The sequence below is a fragment of the Leptodactylus fuscus genome, chromosome 4 (genome assembly GCF_031893055.1).
Source record: "Leptodactylus fuscus isolate aLepFus1 chromosome 4, aLepFus1.hap2, whole genome shotgun sequence".
Taxonomy (NCBI): domain Eukaryota; kingdom Metazoa; phylum Chordata; class Amphibia; order Anura; family Leptodactylidae; genus Leptodactylus; species Leptodactylus fuscus.
This window is the reverse complement of record NC_134268.1, coordinates 163,755,286-163,774,428: the sequence shown is the minus strand read 5'-3', so window position 1 is coordinate 163,774,428 and position 19,143 is coordinate 163,755,286. Positions and strand designations below refer to the sequence as shown.

The following is a 19,143-nucleotide window of genomic DNA, read 5'->3' as shown; positions in this document are numbered from 1 at the left end:
TGGAACGAGTCGGAATAAGGGGTGGGGAAGGTAGCTTGGTAGCAGCAATGATGTGAACCCAACCAGTCAGAGACAGGGACATAAAATGTGGTGCAAACAGGTTTATTTAGAAAAAAACGGCAAAATAAACTGTCACATGAGGCAGAAAAATAAGCAAAATAAAATACAGCCTTAACTTCAGGCAAAAGGGAAAACAAAACTCCTGCTCGTCCGAGCTCTAACTAATACAGTATGAGGCTAATTATACGTGTGGCTTACTTCTGGCCACATGATCAAACAAAGCACAATGAGTCCTAGTTTGTTCTCACCACAACTCAGCTCTCCAGGACAGACCCAGGCACCTGCTCTTGCTCTCAGGATCTGCCCTGAAGTGCAGGCTCTTTAGTCTTTTATGGGCCAGTAACGAGCTCAGGACCCACACCTGGGGCTGAGACCTACTCAAGACCCACACTGGACCACATGTAGGTCAGAAATCTGAGGGAGATATACCGTGACTGCAGCACGTACACTATAGCAAAATAGAGGAGTTGGAGTTTTTGCCTACTGACTCTGCAGCCCTGATTAAAGCCCCAGTGATAACCATGCATACAACAGATGGGGGGGGGGGGTTGCTTATACCTGGTAGCACTCTGATCTGGCTCGGAGAATATCGTAGGAAATGATCGTTTGATGTACATCCATATTTGGTGCGTCAAAAAATTGCAATTTATGGAAAAAACATCACTTGCCAAAATAACAGTGACTTCTATTATCACTGGAGATGTTTATTTTCTTAGCTGTAGAGACCTTGAAAATATATCCTATTTATCTGTCATAAAGTTTCTGCAATAATCTCTTGTAACATGTTGGTATTCAGCGAAATGCTTCACTGAACGGAGACAATTCCACTTTCTATTGAATACAATTTTGAGATGAAACGATATCAACATTTATACCAAGGCTTTTTATATGTCTATTTATATCCAGTTCCACAGTGCAAAGGCAAAGTTTTCTTTTTTTTTTTTTTTTTCTGCTGACACCTCGTGACCCTTTTGGTTTTATTTCTTTATGTAAGTCTTTTTTCATCGCAGAAATAAGAAAGATCTCCAAGACTTGACAAGTAGCACTACTTATCTCCGTAGGAGCTATTTGTCCCCTGCCATTAATGTTCTTCAGCTGGGATAATTCTGTGGTATTAACTGGTAACTATAATCAGCAAAAAACTGAAAGTGAAGGCTTACACTATGTGGCGGTATTGTCTTTTATGCCAAGCACTTCTCAGAAATGGCCTCCTCCCTCATATCTGTATTATCTGTATTGTTCCAGCATGGCATTATGTGAAGTCACAGGTGGCAGCGACTTTCCAGGCTGTATTTAGTAGACCATTCACTAGAACATATGTTCATTATAAAACTACAATTCTAACCAGAATATTCCTCACAGTGCTTCATGGGGTAAAATATATGGTTGGCATCCAATAGTGTCTTGAAACCTCTGTCCTACAACCAAAATCCCTGTATAAAGAGGACTGTCACTACCTCCGTAAACTTCACCTCTTAGCGTTTTGTAATAGGTGCCACCCCCTGATTCTGCCATAGTTGGAATTTTTTCTCTAGCCCCCATCTTTCCCAGGCAGTCAGCGCAGTTAGTTTTGGTGGATTCTCTGTATTGTCATGTGGACAGTGTCAAGCAGGAGCAGACAAGGGGCATTATTTAGAGGTCCAGATGGTGTCAGAGCCTGGAATCATTCCCCTTACCTGCTTCTGCCTTACACTACCCTTCTGACAGTAAAGAGCCTAACTAGCATATGATTCGCCAAATTTGACTTATTTCATGTGAATGGTGGGGCTAGAGGAAAAATTCCAACTGTGCCAGAATCAGTGGAGAAGTGCAAAATGAACAAAGATACAAAATGAGCTGGAGTTGTTGAAGGTGTTAAAAGATCCTCTTCGAAATTTCCTGAGGATTTCGTCATTTGTGGTGGGACACTGTCAGTTTTGGTTTTTTTTGTTTGTTTTTTTAAATCTAGGTTCTTACTAGGCCCCAGGCTAGGATTGCCTATTAGTTTTATGTATCATCATAGCTTGTAAACAAAGCATCATTTCACACCTGTTGACTAACAGACTGCATTTTGTCTGTTCCAGTGTCATACATCATCTGATGTTATTGCGTATTTCCCACAATGCATTGCTTTTTGGTAATAGTAAGCTAGTATTATTCTAAAGTTTAGCTCCAGATTTCAGAGAGATCCAGTTGTTTGGGCCTAAAACATTGCTGTAAACATGAAATAAACAGTTTACTTTGGAACTACTTTGGAAATTGTATAGTCCTGCTTTTTTTTTGGTTATTATTGGTGGAAGACCTTTTTTGCTGGGATCCTATTCAGCATGCACCTACTTATCTATACTATACAGTACTGATCTGGAATTATTTTTCTATATATCCAGATGTAATTAGATATCAAATAATTCCAAAGTTACAAAAGTGTGAAATTTTTATTCAATTATAATTTAAGAGTTTATACTGCAGCTACTGTACATGGTGTTTTTAAGATTTTTATTAAGTCAATAGAAAATGGGTGGATGGCTTAAGATGCAGGACTGACAATGAATCTTAGAGCTGCCAGATTTGTCAACTAAGCCTTACAGGATGGACAGCAACACTATGTCTCTGTCATTCTTGGGTTAGGGCTTACATAGTTGTGCAATACGTTGCATGGTCAAAAAGTGCAGTGTGTTTCCAAACAATTGGTGATTCATGACAGTCACCAGAAACTCAGCAAGTTTGGATTTCTGGCAACTGTTACAATACAGTAACTTACGGGTTGCCATGTGACCACATTCAGTTTGAATGATTATAGTGTAGGCACCATGATACTGTGATCTTGGGTCATGTGCTGTGTCACGTAGCCCAAATTGCAGAGCAGTTGTATCATACATTGTTCTACAAGTGCTTGATAGATATATTCTTTAGGTTTAGTCATTTCAGTAATTGATCAATAAAGGCCTAATAAACATAAAAGTCTAGTGCCACACCCCACCCACCATGGCTAAAGCAGAAATGGTGTCTGAGTTTTCATCAAAAGTTGAAATAACTTCTGTTGAATTATTTGGCTGTATAAGTCTTCATATGCAGTGTCATATCAGTTTTTCAACTGCTAATAGCCCCATTTTGACTCCAGTCTGGAACTGCACATTTGTGTGTATGGCAGGAGATGTGTACAGTTACAGAACAGTCTGCCCTCCTCATCTATTATTACTATTTCTGGTCTCTTTACATTTAAATCGGCTGGGAGTCCAAGTGGCCATAATATAGAAGATCCAGGAACGCTGGACTCCAAATCAGGTGATGATGCAGCTGAAAATATCCCTGACAGAGAAAAAGAGAAATCTGCATGCTGTCAATGATAACATCCCATAAGCAATAACACAAGCAGCTAATCCAAAGTACAAAGACTCTACTTCTCGGTGCAATGTTGGGAAAGCAGTGTGTAAACATGCAGAAGCTTTAAGAGAGACTTGTATCACTTTGTCCACTCACTGCTGGTTTCTAAAGGCGGCACTTCCGTAGTAGCAAGGAGTGAACAGCAAATTAGCAATAAGGGAAACTTTAGAGAGGTTGATCAGTCAGAAAACAACAAAACTTAAAAATAAAGTACATTACATTTTGGTCTAGAATCACATGATCTATTAAATGAGATCACATTGTCTGAAAAGTTAGAGACTTTTTAAGCTGCATGCCATCTCTTTCTTGATGTATAGTAGGTTATCTTTGATGGAAACAAAGGACTGAATATGTAATCCAACATGACCAAACCATCTTTACGCTGAAATCGGAGACTTTCATGCATGATGGGGCAAGGAGCTGCCTGACATTTACCCATTTGTTGCTCCATCCATATAGCAACTTTGTAGCACATGTGTAGTCCATATCTAACCTTTAGCTAGATTTCAGCAGGCAGCTGGTTACTTGTTATAATATCTACTCTATGTCATGCAGTTAAATTGTCATATATTCGAGGCCCAGGTATGCATTACTATAAATGACATGCTTTACTTCTGGACATAGTGAGAACCTGTAGTGTTGAATGGCAAAATATGTAGTTTATTTTGCTGCAATACACTAGGTATAGTCCTCCCCACCACGGTTACAATCTGTAGGGACAAATAAAAGCTATAGCAATGAAACAGCAAGTAAATAAAACTGATTAACTCATGGGATGGATCTCTGATAACATTGGAATACATTTGGCAAAGCCACAGAATTTGTATCATAGTGCCAGAAAACACAGAGAATGGGAGTGTAGCTAGTCATACCAGCCTGCAATATCACGAGCAGTGTATTCTTGACAAATTTCTTTGGAATGATCGTCTCCCTTTGTTTATCTTCTTTCTTTCGACTAACATGATTCCTTTTTCTTTTTCATTTGACAGCACGCTCTGCTAGCTCTGAAGTTTATCTTGGCATTTGTGATTCCCAACAAACCATATGACATCCGGATAAAATTAGCCAGACTGGAATTTGAGTCCATGGAAGCCCTCAAACAGAAACAGGTAAGTGAACAATTTCCTTATCTGAAGGTAAACTAGGCAAGAGAAAAAAATCTTTAATTATGGAAATGACTTGCACGGTCTTGGAAGTGCTTTGTTATGGTACTAGAGACAAGTCATTTCCATTAGCTTCCTCTGGAGCCTGGATCTGATGTTTATTTTTCAGCTCACAGCCCAGACTGCGAGTCCCTATATACAGATAAAGTATGCTTAGAAGCCGGTTCAATCCAGCAAGATACACAAGAGGCGCCGATACTATATCTACACTTCCAGAATATAGGCATCATTTGGTGACTATAGTTACATCACATAAGGTCCAGGAAAGGAGTATTTCTGTAAGAATTCATGTTCAAGAACCTATAAGATAATCCTCTAATAGTCCCACCATGGGAAATTCAGTATGCAAAGCACTGTGGAATATGTAATAGTACATAAGGCGTAAATATGGGCAGACAGCTCCATCTGTTTTTGTGCCTCTACAGTTTTTCAAGGCAATTCCTTGCTACAGATATCTGCAAATCTCTGATATTTGTTATACAGAAATAATACTCCTCTGAAATTAGCGTTTTATCCAGTGACTTGGCACACCATATTCTGTAGATCTTTAGGCATTCCACATAGAAATACATTGCATTGCAAATATTACATTTTAACATTTGTACCTGTATGACCTCTCCAAAGTGCTATAAGCACAGGATAAAGTAATGTATAGGCCAGTTAAAGGGGCTCTATCATTGAGAAAAGTCATTTTTAACTAATCACATCCTTGCATAGCGTTTAGAAATGCTATTCCACACCTACGTTTTGTATGTAAATTGCCTCAGTGGTTTTTGAATAAGTCTGTTTGTTTTTTTATTCATATGTTAATTATCCTCCAGCCAGCACAGGAAGTTCCCAGCAGCACTGCTCTCTGCTGTTCTCTCCTATCTGTGTGTGCAAGCAGGAAGTCATCAGCCTGTGCTGTATACACCCATAGGAAACAATAGCAAAGAGGAGTGCACAATGGTGCACTAAGAGTCTAATTAGCATATCAATAAAAACGGGTTCATTCAAAAACCACTGAGGCAATTTACATACTAAAGGTAGGTGTGGAATAGTCTTTCTAAAGGCTATGCACGGATGTGATTAGCTAAAAATGACTTTTCCCAAAGATAGAGCGCCTTTAAAACCTTCCATGTATTGAAGGCCATACTAGTTGAATAATCGAGAAAAAAAGAGTTTTAATCAATCTTCCTCCACAATGTTAAATGGCTGTTGGGTGTTTGTTTCACACAATTTAGCATATTTTCTGCCTCGAAGTCTACATGAGAAAAAAAATACTTGAGAAATCCACCTCTTAGGCCGGGGCCCCACGGAGCGTAAATACGGCGATTTGCCCGCAGCGGGAAAAATCACGGCATTTAACAGTGCAAGCAAAGGGGATGGGATTCATGTGAATCTCATGCCCACTTTGCGGAAAAAAACGCAGTGCGGACACGCTGCAATTTGCAAAGCCATTGCGGCTTTGCAAATTGCAGCATGTGAATTATATCTACGGAAACACCAGCGGCTTTCCCGTAGACATGATGTTATGAGAAAGTCCGCGGAGGAAAACTCTGTGAGCTTTCTCTTAAAAGCGCTGCGGAAAGAACCGCAATTCGTTCACGCAGTGGTTTTTCCCGCAACGCTTTATTGCTGCGGATATGGCCCGTGGGGCCTTAGCCTTATTGTATCTAATGGAGAAGAGGATTGAATTCCAAATCTGAGGGGGATAAAAAGTGGTATACCGGCTTGCTTAAACCTTGGAAGATGGCAAGCATATACCATATTTGGAGGCAGACAACATTCCCCAGTGTTCTGAGATCTTAAATGCTTGCCAACCTATTCCTTACTACTCTAGTGTCTGTTCAGGAGACCTCTAGAGCCATCGCCCAGGAGCAGAGGTGAGAAGTTGGGGCATTGTCTGCAAATAACTTCACTGCCAGGGATTGCACAGAAGACACTTGGCACAAATTGAATTAAAGCCTAATTTTAATACATCAGCTAGTTTGGCCATCCACATAGGCATGTTGTAACTGACTTACACATCACCTAACTAGCCCTGTTAGTTGTTTAGAAGTCAGAATTCCTGACAGACCCCAGAACTACTGACAGACCCCATTTATATCCACACTGCTTTTTTACCATTACCTGTAGGTAGTTTTTACTTGGAATCCTTTTACCCTGGTAAAGCTAAGCAGTAGCTAGGTACATGGCCCCACTTATTAATTCTGCATTTCTAATAGTTTGGCTTGTTTTGAGCAATTGTTTTTCTTTCTCTCCACATGTCTTGTGGTTTACTTACATTAGTCTGTGCATCTCCCTCATCACATGTGAAATTCAAGTTCCATCTTATCCACTAAACAAATAACCGGAGGTGCTCGCTAGTACACATGGGTACACCCAGGCACACAAACACTGTCTAGAAGGGAGAACGCCATACACTAATGATTTGGGAGCGGCATCATTTCTCCCTGACATTTAGTAGATGCGACACATAGACAGTCCCTCTCTTTGTTCTTACCTCCATATTTATGTACATTGGCTGGTGAGAGGGACAATGTGGGAAGACGAGAGCTCATTAATACTGCACCTTAGAGAACAGTAAGCATAGTGTGCGGTAAGAAGTGTGTTGTGGCCACGTCTGGAGGGCGGCGTTAATGATCTCATTATCAGCAGACTCTAGGCAGTGCTTGGTGCTGCCATGCCTTACTTACACAATTCGAGTGAATCAGTAACATGAATAATCCCCGCTGCTGTTTGCTCAGGGTGCTATTGGACTCTCTGCATATCTTAAATCTGGTTTATTTTCCTTTATTACATTTTTGGTTCATCTTTGTCCCATCTTGGCAGCGGTAAAACAAGACAGTATTATGTTCTCTGACGACTATGTTGGTATCTCTGTACTTTTCGATCTTCTGGCCCGGCTCCTGGAAATTAAATTAAAAGTAGTTAAGCTGCCCCCTTGAGAATTGCAATATGAGTCATTTGGATGCTGGGAGCAAAACCAGATCACATGAAATCAAATTTAAGTCTGATCTCTGGAAGTTTTATGGCTGACCATGTCCTGTTATATAGTATTCTTCTATTACAGTATGGTACATGTAAATCAGAGTGCCCCTGAACACAGACAGGTATTGGAAAATACAGAAACTTATATGGTGCATATTGACTGAATTGTGAGTTATAGTATATGTCAGGGGTAGGCAGCCTGCAGCACTCCAGCTGTTGTAAAACTACAACTCCCAGCATGCATACTTGCTGTGCTGCTCTTGGAACTCCCATGGAAGTGAATGGAGCATGTTGGGAGTTGTAGTTTCACAGCAGCTGAAGTGCTGACGGTTGCTGACCCCTGGTATAGGTAATGGTAGGTGACATCAGGAGGGATGTGTATATATATATATATATATATATATATATATATATATATATATATATATATATATAGTGAAGCTACAACAGTTTTTTAAGTAAGACAGCCAGTTTTATTCTAGCATCCACAACACATTTGCATTCTTCACCTTGGAATCCAGCAGTAATTCATGCACCTATACAAACGGTAAGGCCATTCATTGGAGTTATACTGGTTGTTACGGTTAGGGTATGTTCACGTGGCAGAATCTGGCGCTGATTTTGATGACAATTCCACCCTGATTCTGCCTCCCATTGTTCTCAATGAGAAGCAGAGATCGAAGCAGGATGCTGAAAAAATAAACTCGATCTTGCTGTGGAGTCCACAACTGATTCAGCCGCAGAGACCATGGCGAGAGACGCCCAGATGGTTAGGCTCAACAATCGCCATTGGAGAGGCAGAAATCAAAGAGGAATTTCAGGTAAATATCCGCCTCAAATTCTTCTTCATTTTCTGCCATGTGAACCTGGCCTTACAAGGATGTTTATTTACTGTTCCGGATGCTTATTTAAAGGGATATTATGGTTTCAGCAAATAAATGTCACTGGTTTTATAATGAAAAATGATACAATTATTCCCTGTGCTTTCTGGATTTTTTTTTCTTCAAAGATATCTGCATCGGAAAAAAATTGTCTATCTGTGAGCATGTGGTGATCAAGTGCACAGCTTTTTAATCCTCCTTCACACAAGGGAATACATCCTGGAAAATCTGATCCATACTTCGGTCGGATTTCCCAGCCCTAACTTAGTATCTTAGTGAGCTATGTGGCTCTGCTGTCCTATGCGGTATACAGAATAAGACAGTATAGCTGTGTAGAGGCAAGGACTCCTAGCATTTTATATCACTAGGTCCAGATCCACTGGACGATTTGGGCTAAGAAATCTGTATACCAATGTCCAGCCTCAAAGCAAACCTCCAAAACACTAGGGAGATTTATTAAGACAGACTCAAGATGCCCCAGAATTACTAAGAGGCCTCTTAATATTTTTTGCACATGTAGGTTTTCCTGAATTGAAATCTATGCCAGTCAGGAACGGTGTAAATTTCTAGTATAACTCCCATCAGTTTCCTGCGGGCTCTGCCCCCTTCTTAAAAAAGAAAAAAAAAAAAAAAAAGTCCTGCGCAGGAGCCTAGATGTGTCATTGTAAACTTGGCACGTACTAGATATTCAAACTGCGCCATCAATGTAATTTGTAGACTATTTTTTTTTTTTTTTATACAAACCTGAATAAAAGCTACACAGAATATTAAATGCGTCCCAAAATACCACTTGTTCCATTTTAAACAAATACGTCCATGGAAAAATAAAGACACTGAATGGAAAATGTTTAAAAACATGTTGCCTCATCGAACGCTGAATAGCTGTATCCTTGACTGGTTAAAAACCGTCCTATTTGTCAGCATCATTTTCGCATGAACTATTATTCTTTACGCCTTTGTCACTTGTTTTCGAACATCTTAAATGCAATTCTAGCAGCAGAACTTGCAGAGTAAATCTCTTATGTACGGTACATACTGTCTCACTATTACGTATGTATTTGTAACGTATACCGTATATCTATTCTTAAATGCTTATTTACGGCTAGTCTTAAATTATACCGCCTTCCCCAACAATACAAACAAGCACACAGCTGCTGTCTCTGTAACCAACATTGACACTTTTAGTTCTTGTTTAACAAAAAAATAAGCAAAAATGGATTTGCGGAGTGTAAGTGTAAGGACCTTGCTTTGCTTTTGTCCTATGGCTGGAAAATCAGCCAAAATAAGTCAATTCCTTTTCAAGTACCTGTTCAGATTATGCTATATATGTTCTAAATAGGGACCTTGATTCCTAACTCTGGATTTTTTTCTCATAGTTTGACCATATTAGAGTGTAATTTTGCACAAGGTTACATAGTCAGCTCTTTGGTGCAATGAGAACAACGGTCGCTGCACCAAATTGCTCATTAAGGATAAACAGAGGCAGCCATCGGGAAGCAGAAAGAAGTGGTTTATTCCCATGAATCCGGCTGCCTGTGCCTATAGATAAATAGGTACTGTTGTAGTGACATATCCCTTTAAGCAGCTGATCAGTGGGTATATAGGGCAACCAGTAGTCAGTCTGCAGCTGATCTGATAATGATAGCCTGTCCTAAGGGATAGGCCAACCATATTATGCCTCCTGAAAGCTCTTTACCATACTTTAGGCCGCGCTGTTGAAAGCTTCTATTCTGCTGTAATTTGAAAGACAAGTTGACAGAGGGCAAATAAATGTGTCCGGGCTCACAAGGGGCTGATGCTACTTTTCTGGTAAATTTAGTGCAGCGTTGCTGAATAACTGGCCTTAAATAGCAACCTGAGCGATGTTTCGAAATATTATTCATAAAATCCGTTACAAGGAAGGATCTGACAGAGCAGTCTAAAGCCTAAATGCCCAGGGGATTATGGCTAAGTCTGTAAATATCACTTACATAATGACTCGGAGTTACATAAAAGCTGTCATACAAGATAACAGACTGCCAAGTGTGAGCTTGCAAATTAGAGACGGCAGTGATCTGAAATTGGCCAGGCTTTTAAACTTTTGCAATGTAGTCGTTGAGCTAAGTAGCCATTATAGTAAGTGCTGGAAGTGAATGGAAACTGATTTAGATATTTTTGGATATACAATAGTGAAATGATATACTGTCTGTAATCCAGTTTGCCTCGTTTTCTTTCAATAATAGTTATTATAGTCCTGTATCTATAAAATTGAAGCTTCTATATTTTATGAGAAGAATATAACAAACCAAACTGTAGTAAAAATAGATTAATAAATAAATTGGGACCTGGCAGGTTTCCAGACCTCTGCACCTGTCCATGTTCCTCATAAGAAGCATGCAGATCTTTTCTGCAAAAATATTCTCGGTCCTTATTACGTATCACTAAAGGATGGAGACAGATGTTGTTGGGAATTTTGTTTGCATTAAAAAAAAAATCTAATAAATAAAATACTTTGTCATTTATATAGGGAAAGAATTAAAGGGGTTGTCTGCTTTAAGCAATGGATGGAATTTATTAAGACCGGCATTTTAGGAGTTCGCCTTAATCTAAACCCCAGACCTTCATAGATGTTAATAATTGTGGTGTATCACAGTCCATCTATGCTAGGAATTGACATCTACTCCAGGTGGGAGGTGTAAAATGTAGCATTGTTGTGTAATAATAGTAATAATAATTAAGTAATATGTGTGTTAATTGTCAATACTATAGAAGTTTTACCCATTTCAAAGTTAGACTAGGCTTATTAAAGGGTCTAATGCTGTTTAATAAGATATATATACATTGTGGGGAAGTTAACTGGGTAGAAGCAGTGATGTGGAACCAAACAGTCAAGAAAGGGACACAAAATGTGCAGCAAACTGGGTTACCTAGAAAAAAACTGGAAATAAATAAACCTTGACTTCAGGCACAAAATAAAACAAAATACAGCGTTAACTTCAGGTAAAAACTAAATAAAAACCTGCTCGTCTGAGCAACTAACTAAATAGAACTGATAACCTAACTATACATGTGGCTTACCACCATCTACATGAACATAACACATAACAGCACTTTTTACAGAAAGTCCACCGAGTTTTCCGCTACAGACTTTCTGCTCCTATCGTACTTCTACATTAAACGCCAGCATTTCCGTGGGTATAATTGAAATGCTGAGATTCACAAAAACACAATGATTTTTGAATTTGCAGCATTTCTGCTGCAGGTTTTTTCTGCAATGTTTGGATGAGATTAGCCAGAATCCCATCCACTTCACAGGTACTGTAATATGTGTTTTTTGCTGCGGTATTTCCGTTGTGGTCAGCATGCTTCAAATTCTCAACATGGGTCCCGGCCTAAAACAATTGATATATGTGGTACTTTGCATGGTCTGTTGATGCAAATTACGGACATTTTTTGCTTAGCAAATCTACGCCTGTGTTCCTAAATACCAATGAGCAGTCAGAATGAAGCACAGGACCAGGTATTCACATTAGCTGGAGTGTTTATTGATGTTTCCATTGCACAGAATTCTTCCCACACATTGTGGCCAGATTTAAAGGGCATTCACAGGCTGGCATGCTCTATCATGGAATACTTTGGCATACGTACAACAGCGAATGGTTTTACAGTAGTAAGCAAGCATAACATTTCAAGGACACTGTGTGTGTCCATGTGCTGCGTATACATATGTATATACACACACGTGTGTGTTTAGGATTACTAAACACCTATATTGTCTAATCTAAAAGTATTATTATAGGTGAATTTTTTTATGGTGAAATTAACAAATGAAGGAAAATATTAGTACACTCAATAAGTGCTTAATATTGCTTGTTTTATAGTGCTTTTTTTATTGCTATTATAGTAAATATATTGCTTACCTGTTACATAATCGCATATTGTGTAGTTTGGGTTCTGTTGTGGCATTCATTTATAAAACAGCCATGGCACCTATGGATTTAATGGATTTTATTGGGTTTAATTTATTTTTGACAGGCTGTACTACTATTGTCTTCAAAAGTACAAAAAGACAGTTGACTGCTCGTTCACATCTGCACCCAATCTCTGTCTGTTGGGTTTCCGTCTTCATGCAGACAGAAGACGGAAACCCAACAGACAGTGTCCGGCTGGGAGTGCCGGGGGAGCGTTTTGTGCTCTCCGCGGCGAAACCGTTTTTTTTTTTAACCAGACACAAAGTCCTGCATGTCCGACTTTGTGTCCGGTAAAAGAAAAACGGTTTCACCGCGGAGATCACAAAACGCTCACCAGCGCTCACGGCTAGACAGTTTCCAAACCCATTCAAATGAATGGGTTTGAAAAATGCCTGCAGTTTTCCGTCTCCTGCCCAGTTTCGGGCAGCAAACGGAAACCTGCATAACGGAGGCCGGGGCGCAGAAGTGAACTCGGCCTCACCCTGACAGAGCCCACTAAAGGGAGCCTGTCAACAGTAAATTGGATAGAAACCTAATCCCAGTACCTTGTAGAGGGTTTTCTACAGTTTCCAAATATGCCTCTGTTACTCAGAATTGGAGCCCCATTTATATGTAAATCTTAGTTTTATTCATATACAAGTAAGGGGGTGTTCACACTTGCGCCATGTCGTGTTACTGTAGATTATTCTAGATAATATTACATGCTTTTCATTGACTTAAAGGGGCTCTATCACTAGGAAAAGTCATTTTTAACTAATCACATCCTTGCATAGCCTTTAGAAAGTCTATTCCACACCTACCTTTAGTATGTAGATTGCCTCAGTGGTTTCTGAATAAGTCCGTTTTTATTCATATGCTAATTAGACTGTTGCAAGATACATCGTGCACTCCTCTCCTGTTGTTTCCTATGGGAGACTGCTGCTGATGATGATGACTCAGCTTCCTGTTTGCCTCACACACATAGGAGATAATAGGAGAGAGGAGGCTGCTGGGAACTTCATGAGCTGGCTGGAAGCTCATTAGCATATGAATAAAAACGGACTAAGGGAGGGTTCACACGGAGTAACGTGCCGCGTGATGTGGCACGTAGACGCCGCGTGAGCTTTTGCAGGCCGTTCACGCTCCCATTGATTTCAATGGAAGCGTGGATCGTATACACGGCGCTATTTTGCGGCCGTGTTTTTGCGGTCGCAAAATAGCGCCGCGTATACGATCCACGCTCCCATTGAAATCAATGGGAGCGTGAACGGCCCGCAAAAGCTCACGCAGCATCTACGTGCCACATCACGCGGCACGTTACTCCGTGTGAACCCTCCCTTATTCAGAAACCACTGAGGCAATCTACAAACTAAAGGTAGGTGTGGAATAGCCTTTCTAAAGCCTATGCAAGCATGTGATTAGTTAAAAATGACTTTTCCCAGTGATAGAGCCCCTTTAACCTGAGCAGATCTGCATGCTATCATGTCATCATCTTAGTGGATGAACGCAAGAGCATCGTAATACCACATATACTAAAATAACAGTAAGCAAGAAGCCTAGGGAAAATGCTGAAGATGGTTATGATGACTGATCACATAAGAATGCTTGATGCTGTTCAGTAGTGACCTACAAGATATTTTAGATGATTCACATGTCTTACTGAATTTCTCAAGAGGACTGCACACTACGTATGTATGACAGCTTTAGGAGCTCCGTTCAGCTGTCTATGCAAATCTCAGCTTGTTAGTATGCATCAGAGGTTACACACTGTACTAAACTGAATATCCTATCTCATATGTTGTGCAGAGCTTTCTATCAAGGAGGTTAAAGGTTCAGCTCACTGCTCCTACCCTGTATTTAAAGATCCTGGCCTGCTAAGCGGCATCTGGGGTACATGCCCACCCCCATTGGCTATGGAAGGAAAAGCAAACTTAGTTCTCCAGTAACCCCTCGTTCACATCAGCGTTTGGATTCCGTCCGGGGGAGTCCGCATGGGGACCCCAGAACGAAATACAAACGCAATTGCAAACGCTGTGCTGTAAAAGCACACAGACACCATACACTATAATGGGGTTTGTACGCTTGTCACACAATGCCCGCTCAAATCATGGGGAAAGTAGATTGTGAACTACTTTCCTGACGTAGAAACTGCACTAACACATACAGGCGTCAGACATAACACACCTCCAAATAGGTAATGGGTTCATAGAGCAACACAAATTAACCTTAAATTTAACAATTTAATACAAAAAGCATTCAGTACGATTATGTACACAAGAAAAGATGACAAAATAACACAACATTACAAACAAAATTTGGACTTAAAAATTGGAGTAAAAATAGGATGATACTTCAAAGCCCTTGTCTCAGGAGCTTAGGAATCTTCAGCTGGAGATGGACACACATAGCTCCCTTAGCTGGCTCCATAGATGTGACATCAGTTCTAAGGTCTCATAGTCTCTTAAGGCTAGTGCTTAACCAAACCTGCCTGCCAGAGAGCCCCCCTCCTCATACTCCCTGAGGTGGGGGATGAACAGCTCATCTTTATCTGGGAAAGAGGAATCCTTTTCATTACGTTGGAGAGCTGTGTCCCCACTGGGCTCTGGAGATTGTGCCAGGGTCACTACCCACCTTCCTCTCTCATAAACCTGGTTCATCACAGTGGTATTGTGTAGGTCCTCATACTGCCAAAAACAACAAATTGCTGTGTACTGTGGCTAGAAAGTGATTGAAAGGGTACGAATACGCACCGATTGCTGATAAGATAAAAAATATATCCCTACATCACCGAGCTAACTTTTATTATGCACAGCTGAAATGTTCCTAATAGTGAACTCAAGTATATGTAGGTGAATTACTAACCCTATGTCTCTGTGTCAAGCTGTATGTATAGTTGGATGTCTTCTCCTTTAGGCTTAGTTCACACGTAAATAATGTATGGCTTATTTTGGCACCGGAAAAAAACGCTTCCTAATTAGGAAGCTTTTTATGGACCTTGCTGCGCTTTTTGTAGCTCTTTTTGTAGCTTCAAAAACTGCCAGGCTGTTTTCCCCTCCCGTAAAGTGAATGGGCCGAAAAAACATGCAGCGTTTTTTTTCCGCGCGTTTTTTTGCAAAAAAAGCGGCGCTCTTTTTTTTTTTTTTTTGCAAAAAAACGCGTGGAAAAAAATGTGCGTTTTTCGCCTCCGATTCACTTCTATTGCTTTCTTCAGGCAAGAGTGAAAATGAAATGCTAATATTGTCATTTGTGCCTTGGTCGCTGCAGTTAGTACCGGACACCTATTATTACTGATATTGCTCTAGGATATACAGTCATGAGAAAAACAACCCAAAAACAAAGTAACCCTCTTTGAGTTGTATGGTTTTATGTATCATGACATAAGACATGTCTGTCTCTGTAGTGGTGGAAGGTCCCATACATTGTCCCTACATAACGCCAACACAAGGAGGACAGATATCGGATATATTCTCTGTAGATATTGGGGCTGTGGAGAAGCTCACACAGGAGAGGGACAGTTCACACTAAGCGAACGAGCTGATCCCGCACCAGGAGAGTGAAGCAGAGGACCTAAGAAGTATATATAACGTCACAGGAACCACTGCTGGTGACCACATCAGAAACAGAACAAACTAGCCATTACTGTAATAGCAATATATTTGCTTCAACTGGCATTTGCATTTCATTGCTACAGTAGCTAAAATATGTCTGGCCCTGGACAACCCCTTTAATGACTAATATATCCCACCCTTTCATAACCTCTGTGGTCATCAGCTAATACATAGATTGATGTGTGTGTGTATATATGTCAAATCTATATATGTTATGACATGAGAATCCTGGGAGCTGGAGCTACACTGGGCTTTTATACTCTGCACCTCTCTCATATATTGATGTTTTAATGTGTAGGTTTCTCTTTTGATGTATGAAGAGTAAATTTATGCTTTCACTCCTCTACCACTTGTTTGATGATGTGCGATAGCTGGGAATGCTTTTGCAGCACATCTATATTTGGTTGCAGTTAGACGTCTGGTTCAGACAGAGGGCATAGAGTATATGGAAAAATATGAAGAAATCATGCTGGGATAAAGACATTTGAAGTGGCTTCTGTGTTCTTGTCTGCATCTTGAACCAGCTGTATGGTTCTTGCTCTCATTCTCACTTTTTTACTTTCACAGCACTAGGTGACACGAGCTACAAAGGAGACATTTAATGAATGGAACAGAAATAGCTGTAAATGTTTTTCTATCATATTTCCCTTTGTGGTTCATATGCATTTCTGACAATTCCAATATATAGTTCTCATGTATTGTTAGAGTATTGCCATAGATGTATATGTTTTGCTTCTGCACCTAAGGGACAGGAAACTTGGAAAGGAAATGTCTTTATTAATAGGAAGTTTCTGTTGTTTTCAATCATATTGTATTGACCTTTTCATGGCACTGGAGTTAAAGTGTCAATGTTGTTACGTTTTATTATTGCACTGATAGATCGCCTGGTTTCCCCTTATTATTTGACCTGTTATTTTTAATAAGGTTGTCAACTAGTTTCAGTATAGAAAAAATGAAGCATAAGCCAGCCACCAGGGGGAGCAAGCTAAAGACTGACTAAACCTGGGTTTCTGTGCAGGGTTTGCAATGCTTGCAGGTTATAAAATGGCATCTACCTTGCTGTGGTGCAAACGCTACTTGCAAAACCAGCTTCATATATTTCGGTCTGAACATAATAAGACGAATCTGTCCTCAGAGCGGTCTTTCTGTTGACCACATACAGGATCAGCCTTGACCTAGCCTGTGCAGATCTTTTCCATGTTAGGACTGATCCTATGTGCAGCCATCTTCTAGTAATGCCTATGGATAAAAGAGACTGTGATGCACACAGGTTGACGGTGGTGGTCCATCCCATGCCAATTCATGGGACGGGGTCAGCATTCCTGCAGATACTACTGGTCATTTTTTGATAGAGGACAAGAGAAGATGATCTCTGGAATGGGATCATAGATTCTGGAATGAAGGGCACCAGGTTAATAGACCTCACATAGGTAATAAATGGTTATAATAACATTTTAGGGGAGGATCTCTTTAAATGTGGATGCAGCGTTAAACAAACACTGCAGCCCCTTCATCCTCTAGATTGGTAGAGATTAGAGATGAGCTAACAGCGTTCTATCGAACACATGTTCGATTGGACATCACGCTGTTTGCTCTGTTCAATTAGAATCGAACACCACATGGAAAACTCTAAAAAAATTGGATTCCCCTCCCACCTTCCCTGGCGCTTTTTTTGCACCAATAACAGCGCAGGGGAGGTGGGACAGGAACTACGACAACGGGGGCATTGAAAAAAATCGGAAAAAGTCATTGGCTGCCGAAATCAGGTGACCTCCATTTTAGACGAATAGTGGATTTCAAATCCGGGTCATATGAGAATGTGAACTTTGTGACTATGAGACAGGGATAGCTGTACAGGCAGGGATAGCTAGGGATAACCTTTATTTAGGATGGAATGTTATTAAAAATAACTTTTTGGGGCTCTATCAGGTGTGTAATTGTGATTTTTGTGAGATAAACTTTTTCCCATAGGAACGCATTGGCCAGCGTTGATTGGCCAGACTCCAGAATTCAGCCAATCAGCGCTGGCTCTGCCGGAGGAGGCGGAGTCTAAGGTCAGACCTGAATGGAGACTGGTGTACAGCGATCTTAGACTCCGCCTCCTCCGGCAGAGCCAGCGCTGATTGGCCGAATTCTGGAGACTGGCCAATCAACGCTGGCCAATGCATTCCTATGGGAAAAAGTTAGCTTGTGAAAATCGCAAGCTGACAGGGATTTCCATGTAACAAAGTGACTTATATGCCCCCAGACATGCTTCCCCTGCTGTCCCAGTGTCATTCCAGGGTGTTGGCATCATTTCCTGTGGTGTGATAGTGGACTTGGTGACCCTCCAGACACGAATTTGGGTTTCCCCCTTAACGAGTATATGTTCCCCATAGACTATAATGGGGTTCGAAACCCGTTCGAACAGTGAGGGGCTGTTCAAATCGGATTTCGAACTTCGAACATTTGGGTGTTCGCTCATCTCTAGTAGAGATCCCAGAGATTGGACCCCCCACTGATCATAAAGTTATGACACATCCTAGAGACATGCCATACCCATACAAGATGGGAATACCCCTTTAACAGTAAACTATTAGAGATGAGCGAGTACTGTTCGGATCAGCCGATCCGAACAGCACGCTCCATAGAAATGAATGGATGCACCTGGTACTTCCGCTTTGACGGCGGCCGGCCGCTTAACCCCCCCCGCGTGCCGGCTACGTCCATTAATTTCAATGCGTGCGTGCTGTTCGGATCGGCTGATCCGAACAGTACTCGCTCATCTCTAGCAATTATATCTATGAAACACCAGAAGTTTCCCTATAGGTATAATGAAAGCAAAAAGTCCACAGCAGAAACTATATGATTTGCATACATTTTCTTATCCAACAGCTTTATATGTACAACATACAGAACATGCCATGAATGCTAATAAATAGCTCCGAGAAATCTAGCGATGAAAAGTGTTATCTGAGTTCACTGGAGCTAAGTAACTCAGCAGATGTCAGGCCTAATCTTTAAGGAAAGGGGATGGAGGTCATCTTGTGTCTCTACTGCTTGACGTTTGAAGCCGTCATTCAGATTGCAGAACACAAAGAGCCACAGGCCTTACCTTACCCATAAGGCCATTCAGATGACATTTACAGTGAAGCAAAACTAATAACAAATTCAGTGAAATTCAGTC

At 40.6% G+C, this 19,143-nt stretch overlaps 1 protein-coding gene across 1 annotated transcript in view; it reads left to right on the top strand.

Annotated features, from left to right (window-relative positions):
* Positions 1-19,143, top strand: part of ANO10 (anoctamin 10) — a 204,298-nt gene that overhangs the window by 113,177 nt on the left and 71,978 nt on the right. Inside the window, exon 12 of the mRNA XM_075271313.1 lies at positions 4,413-4,532. Within this exon, the coding sequence (XP_075127414.1) occupies positions 4,413-4,532 (120 nt within the window). The remainder of the gene's footprint in view (positions 1-4,412; positions 4,533-19,143) is intronic.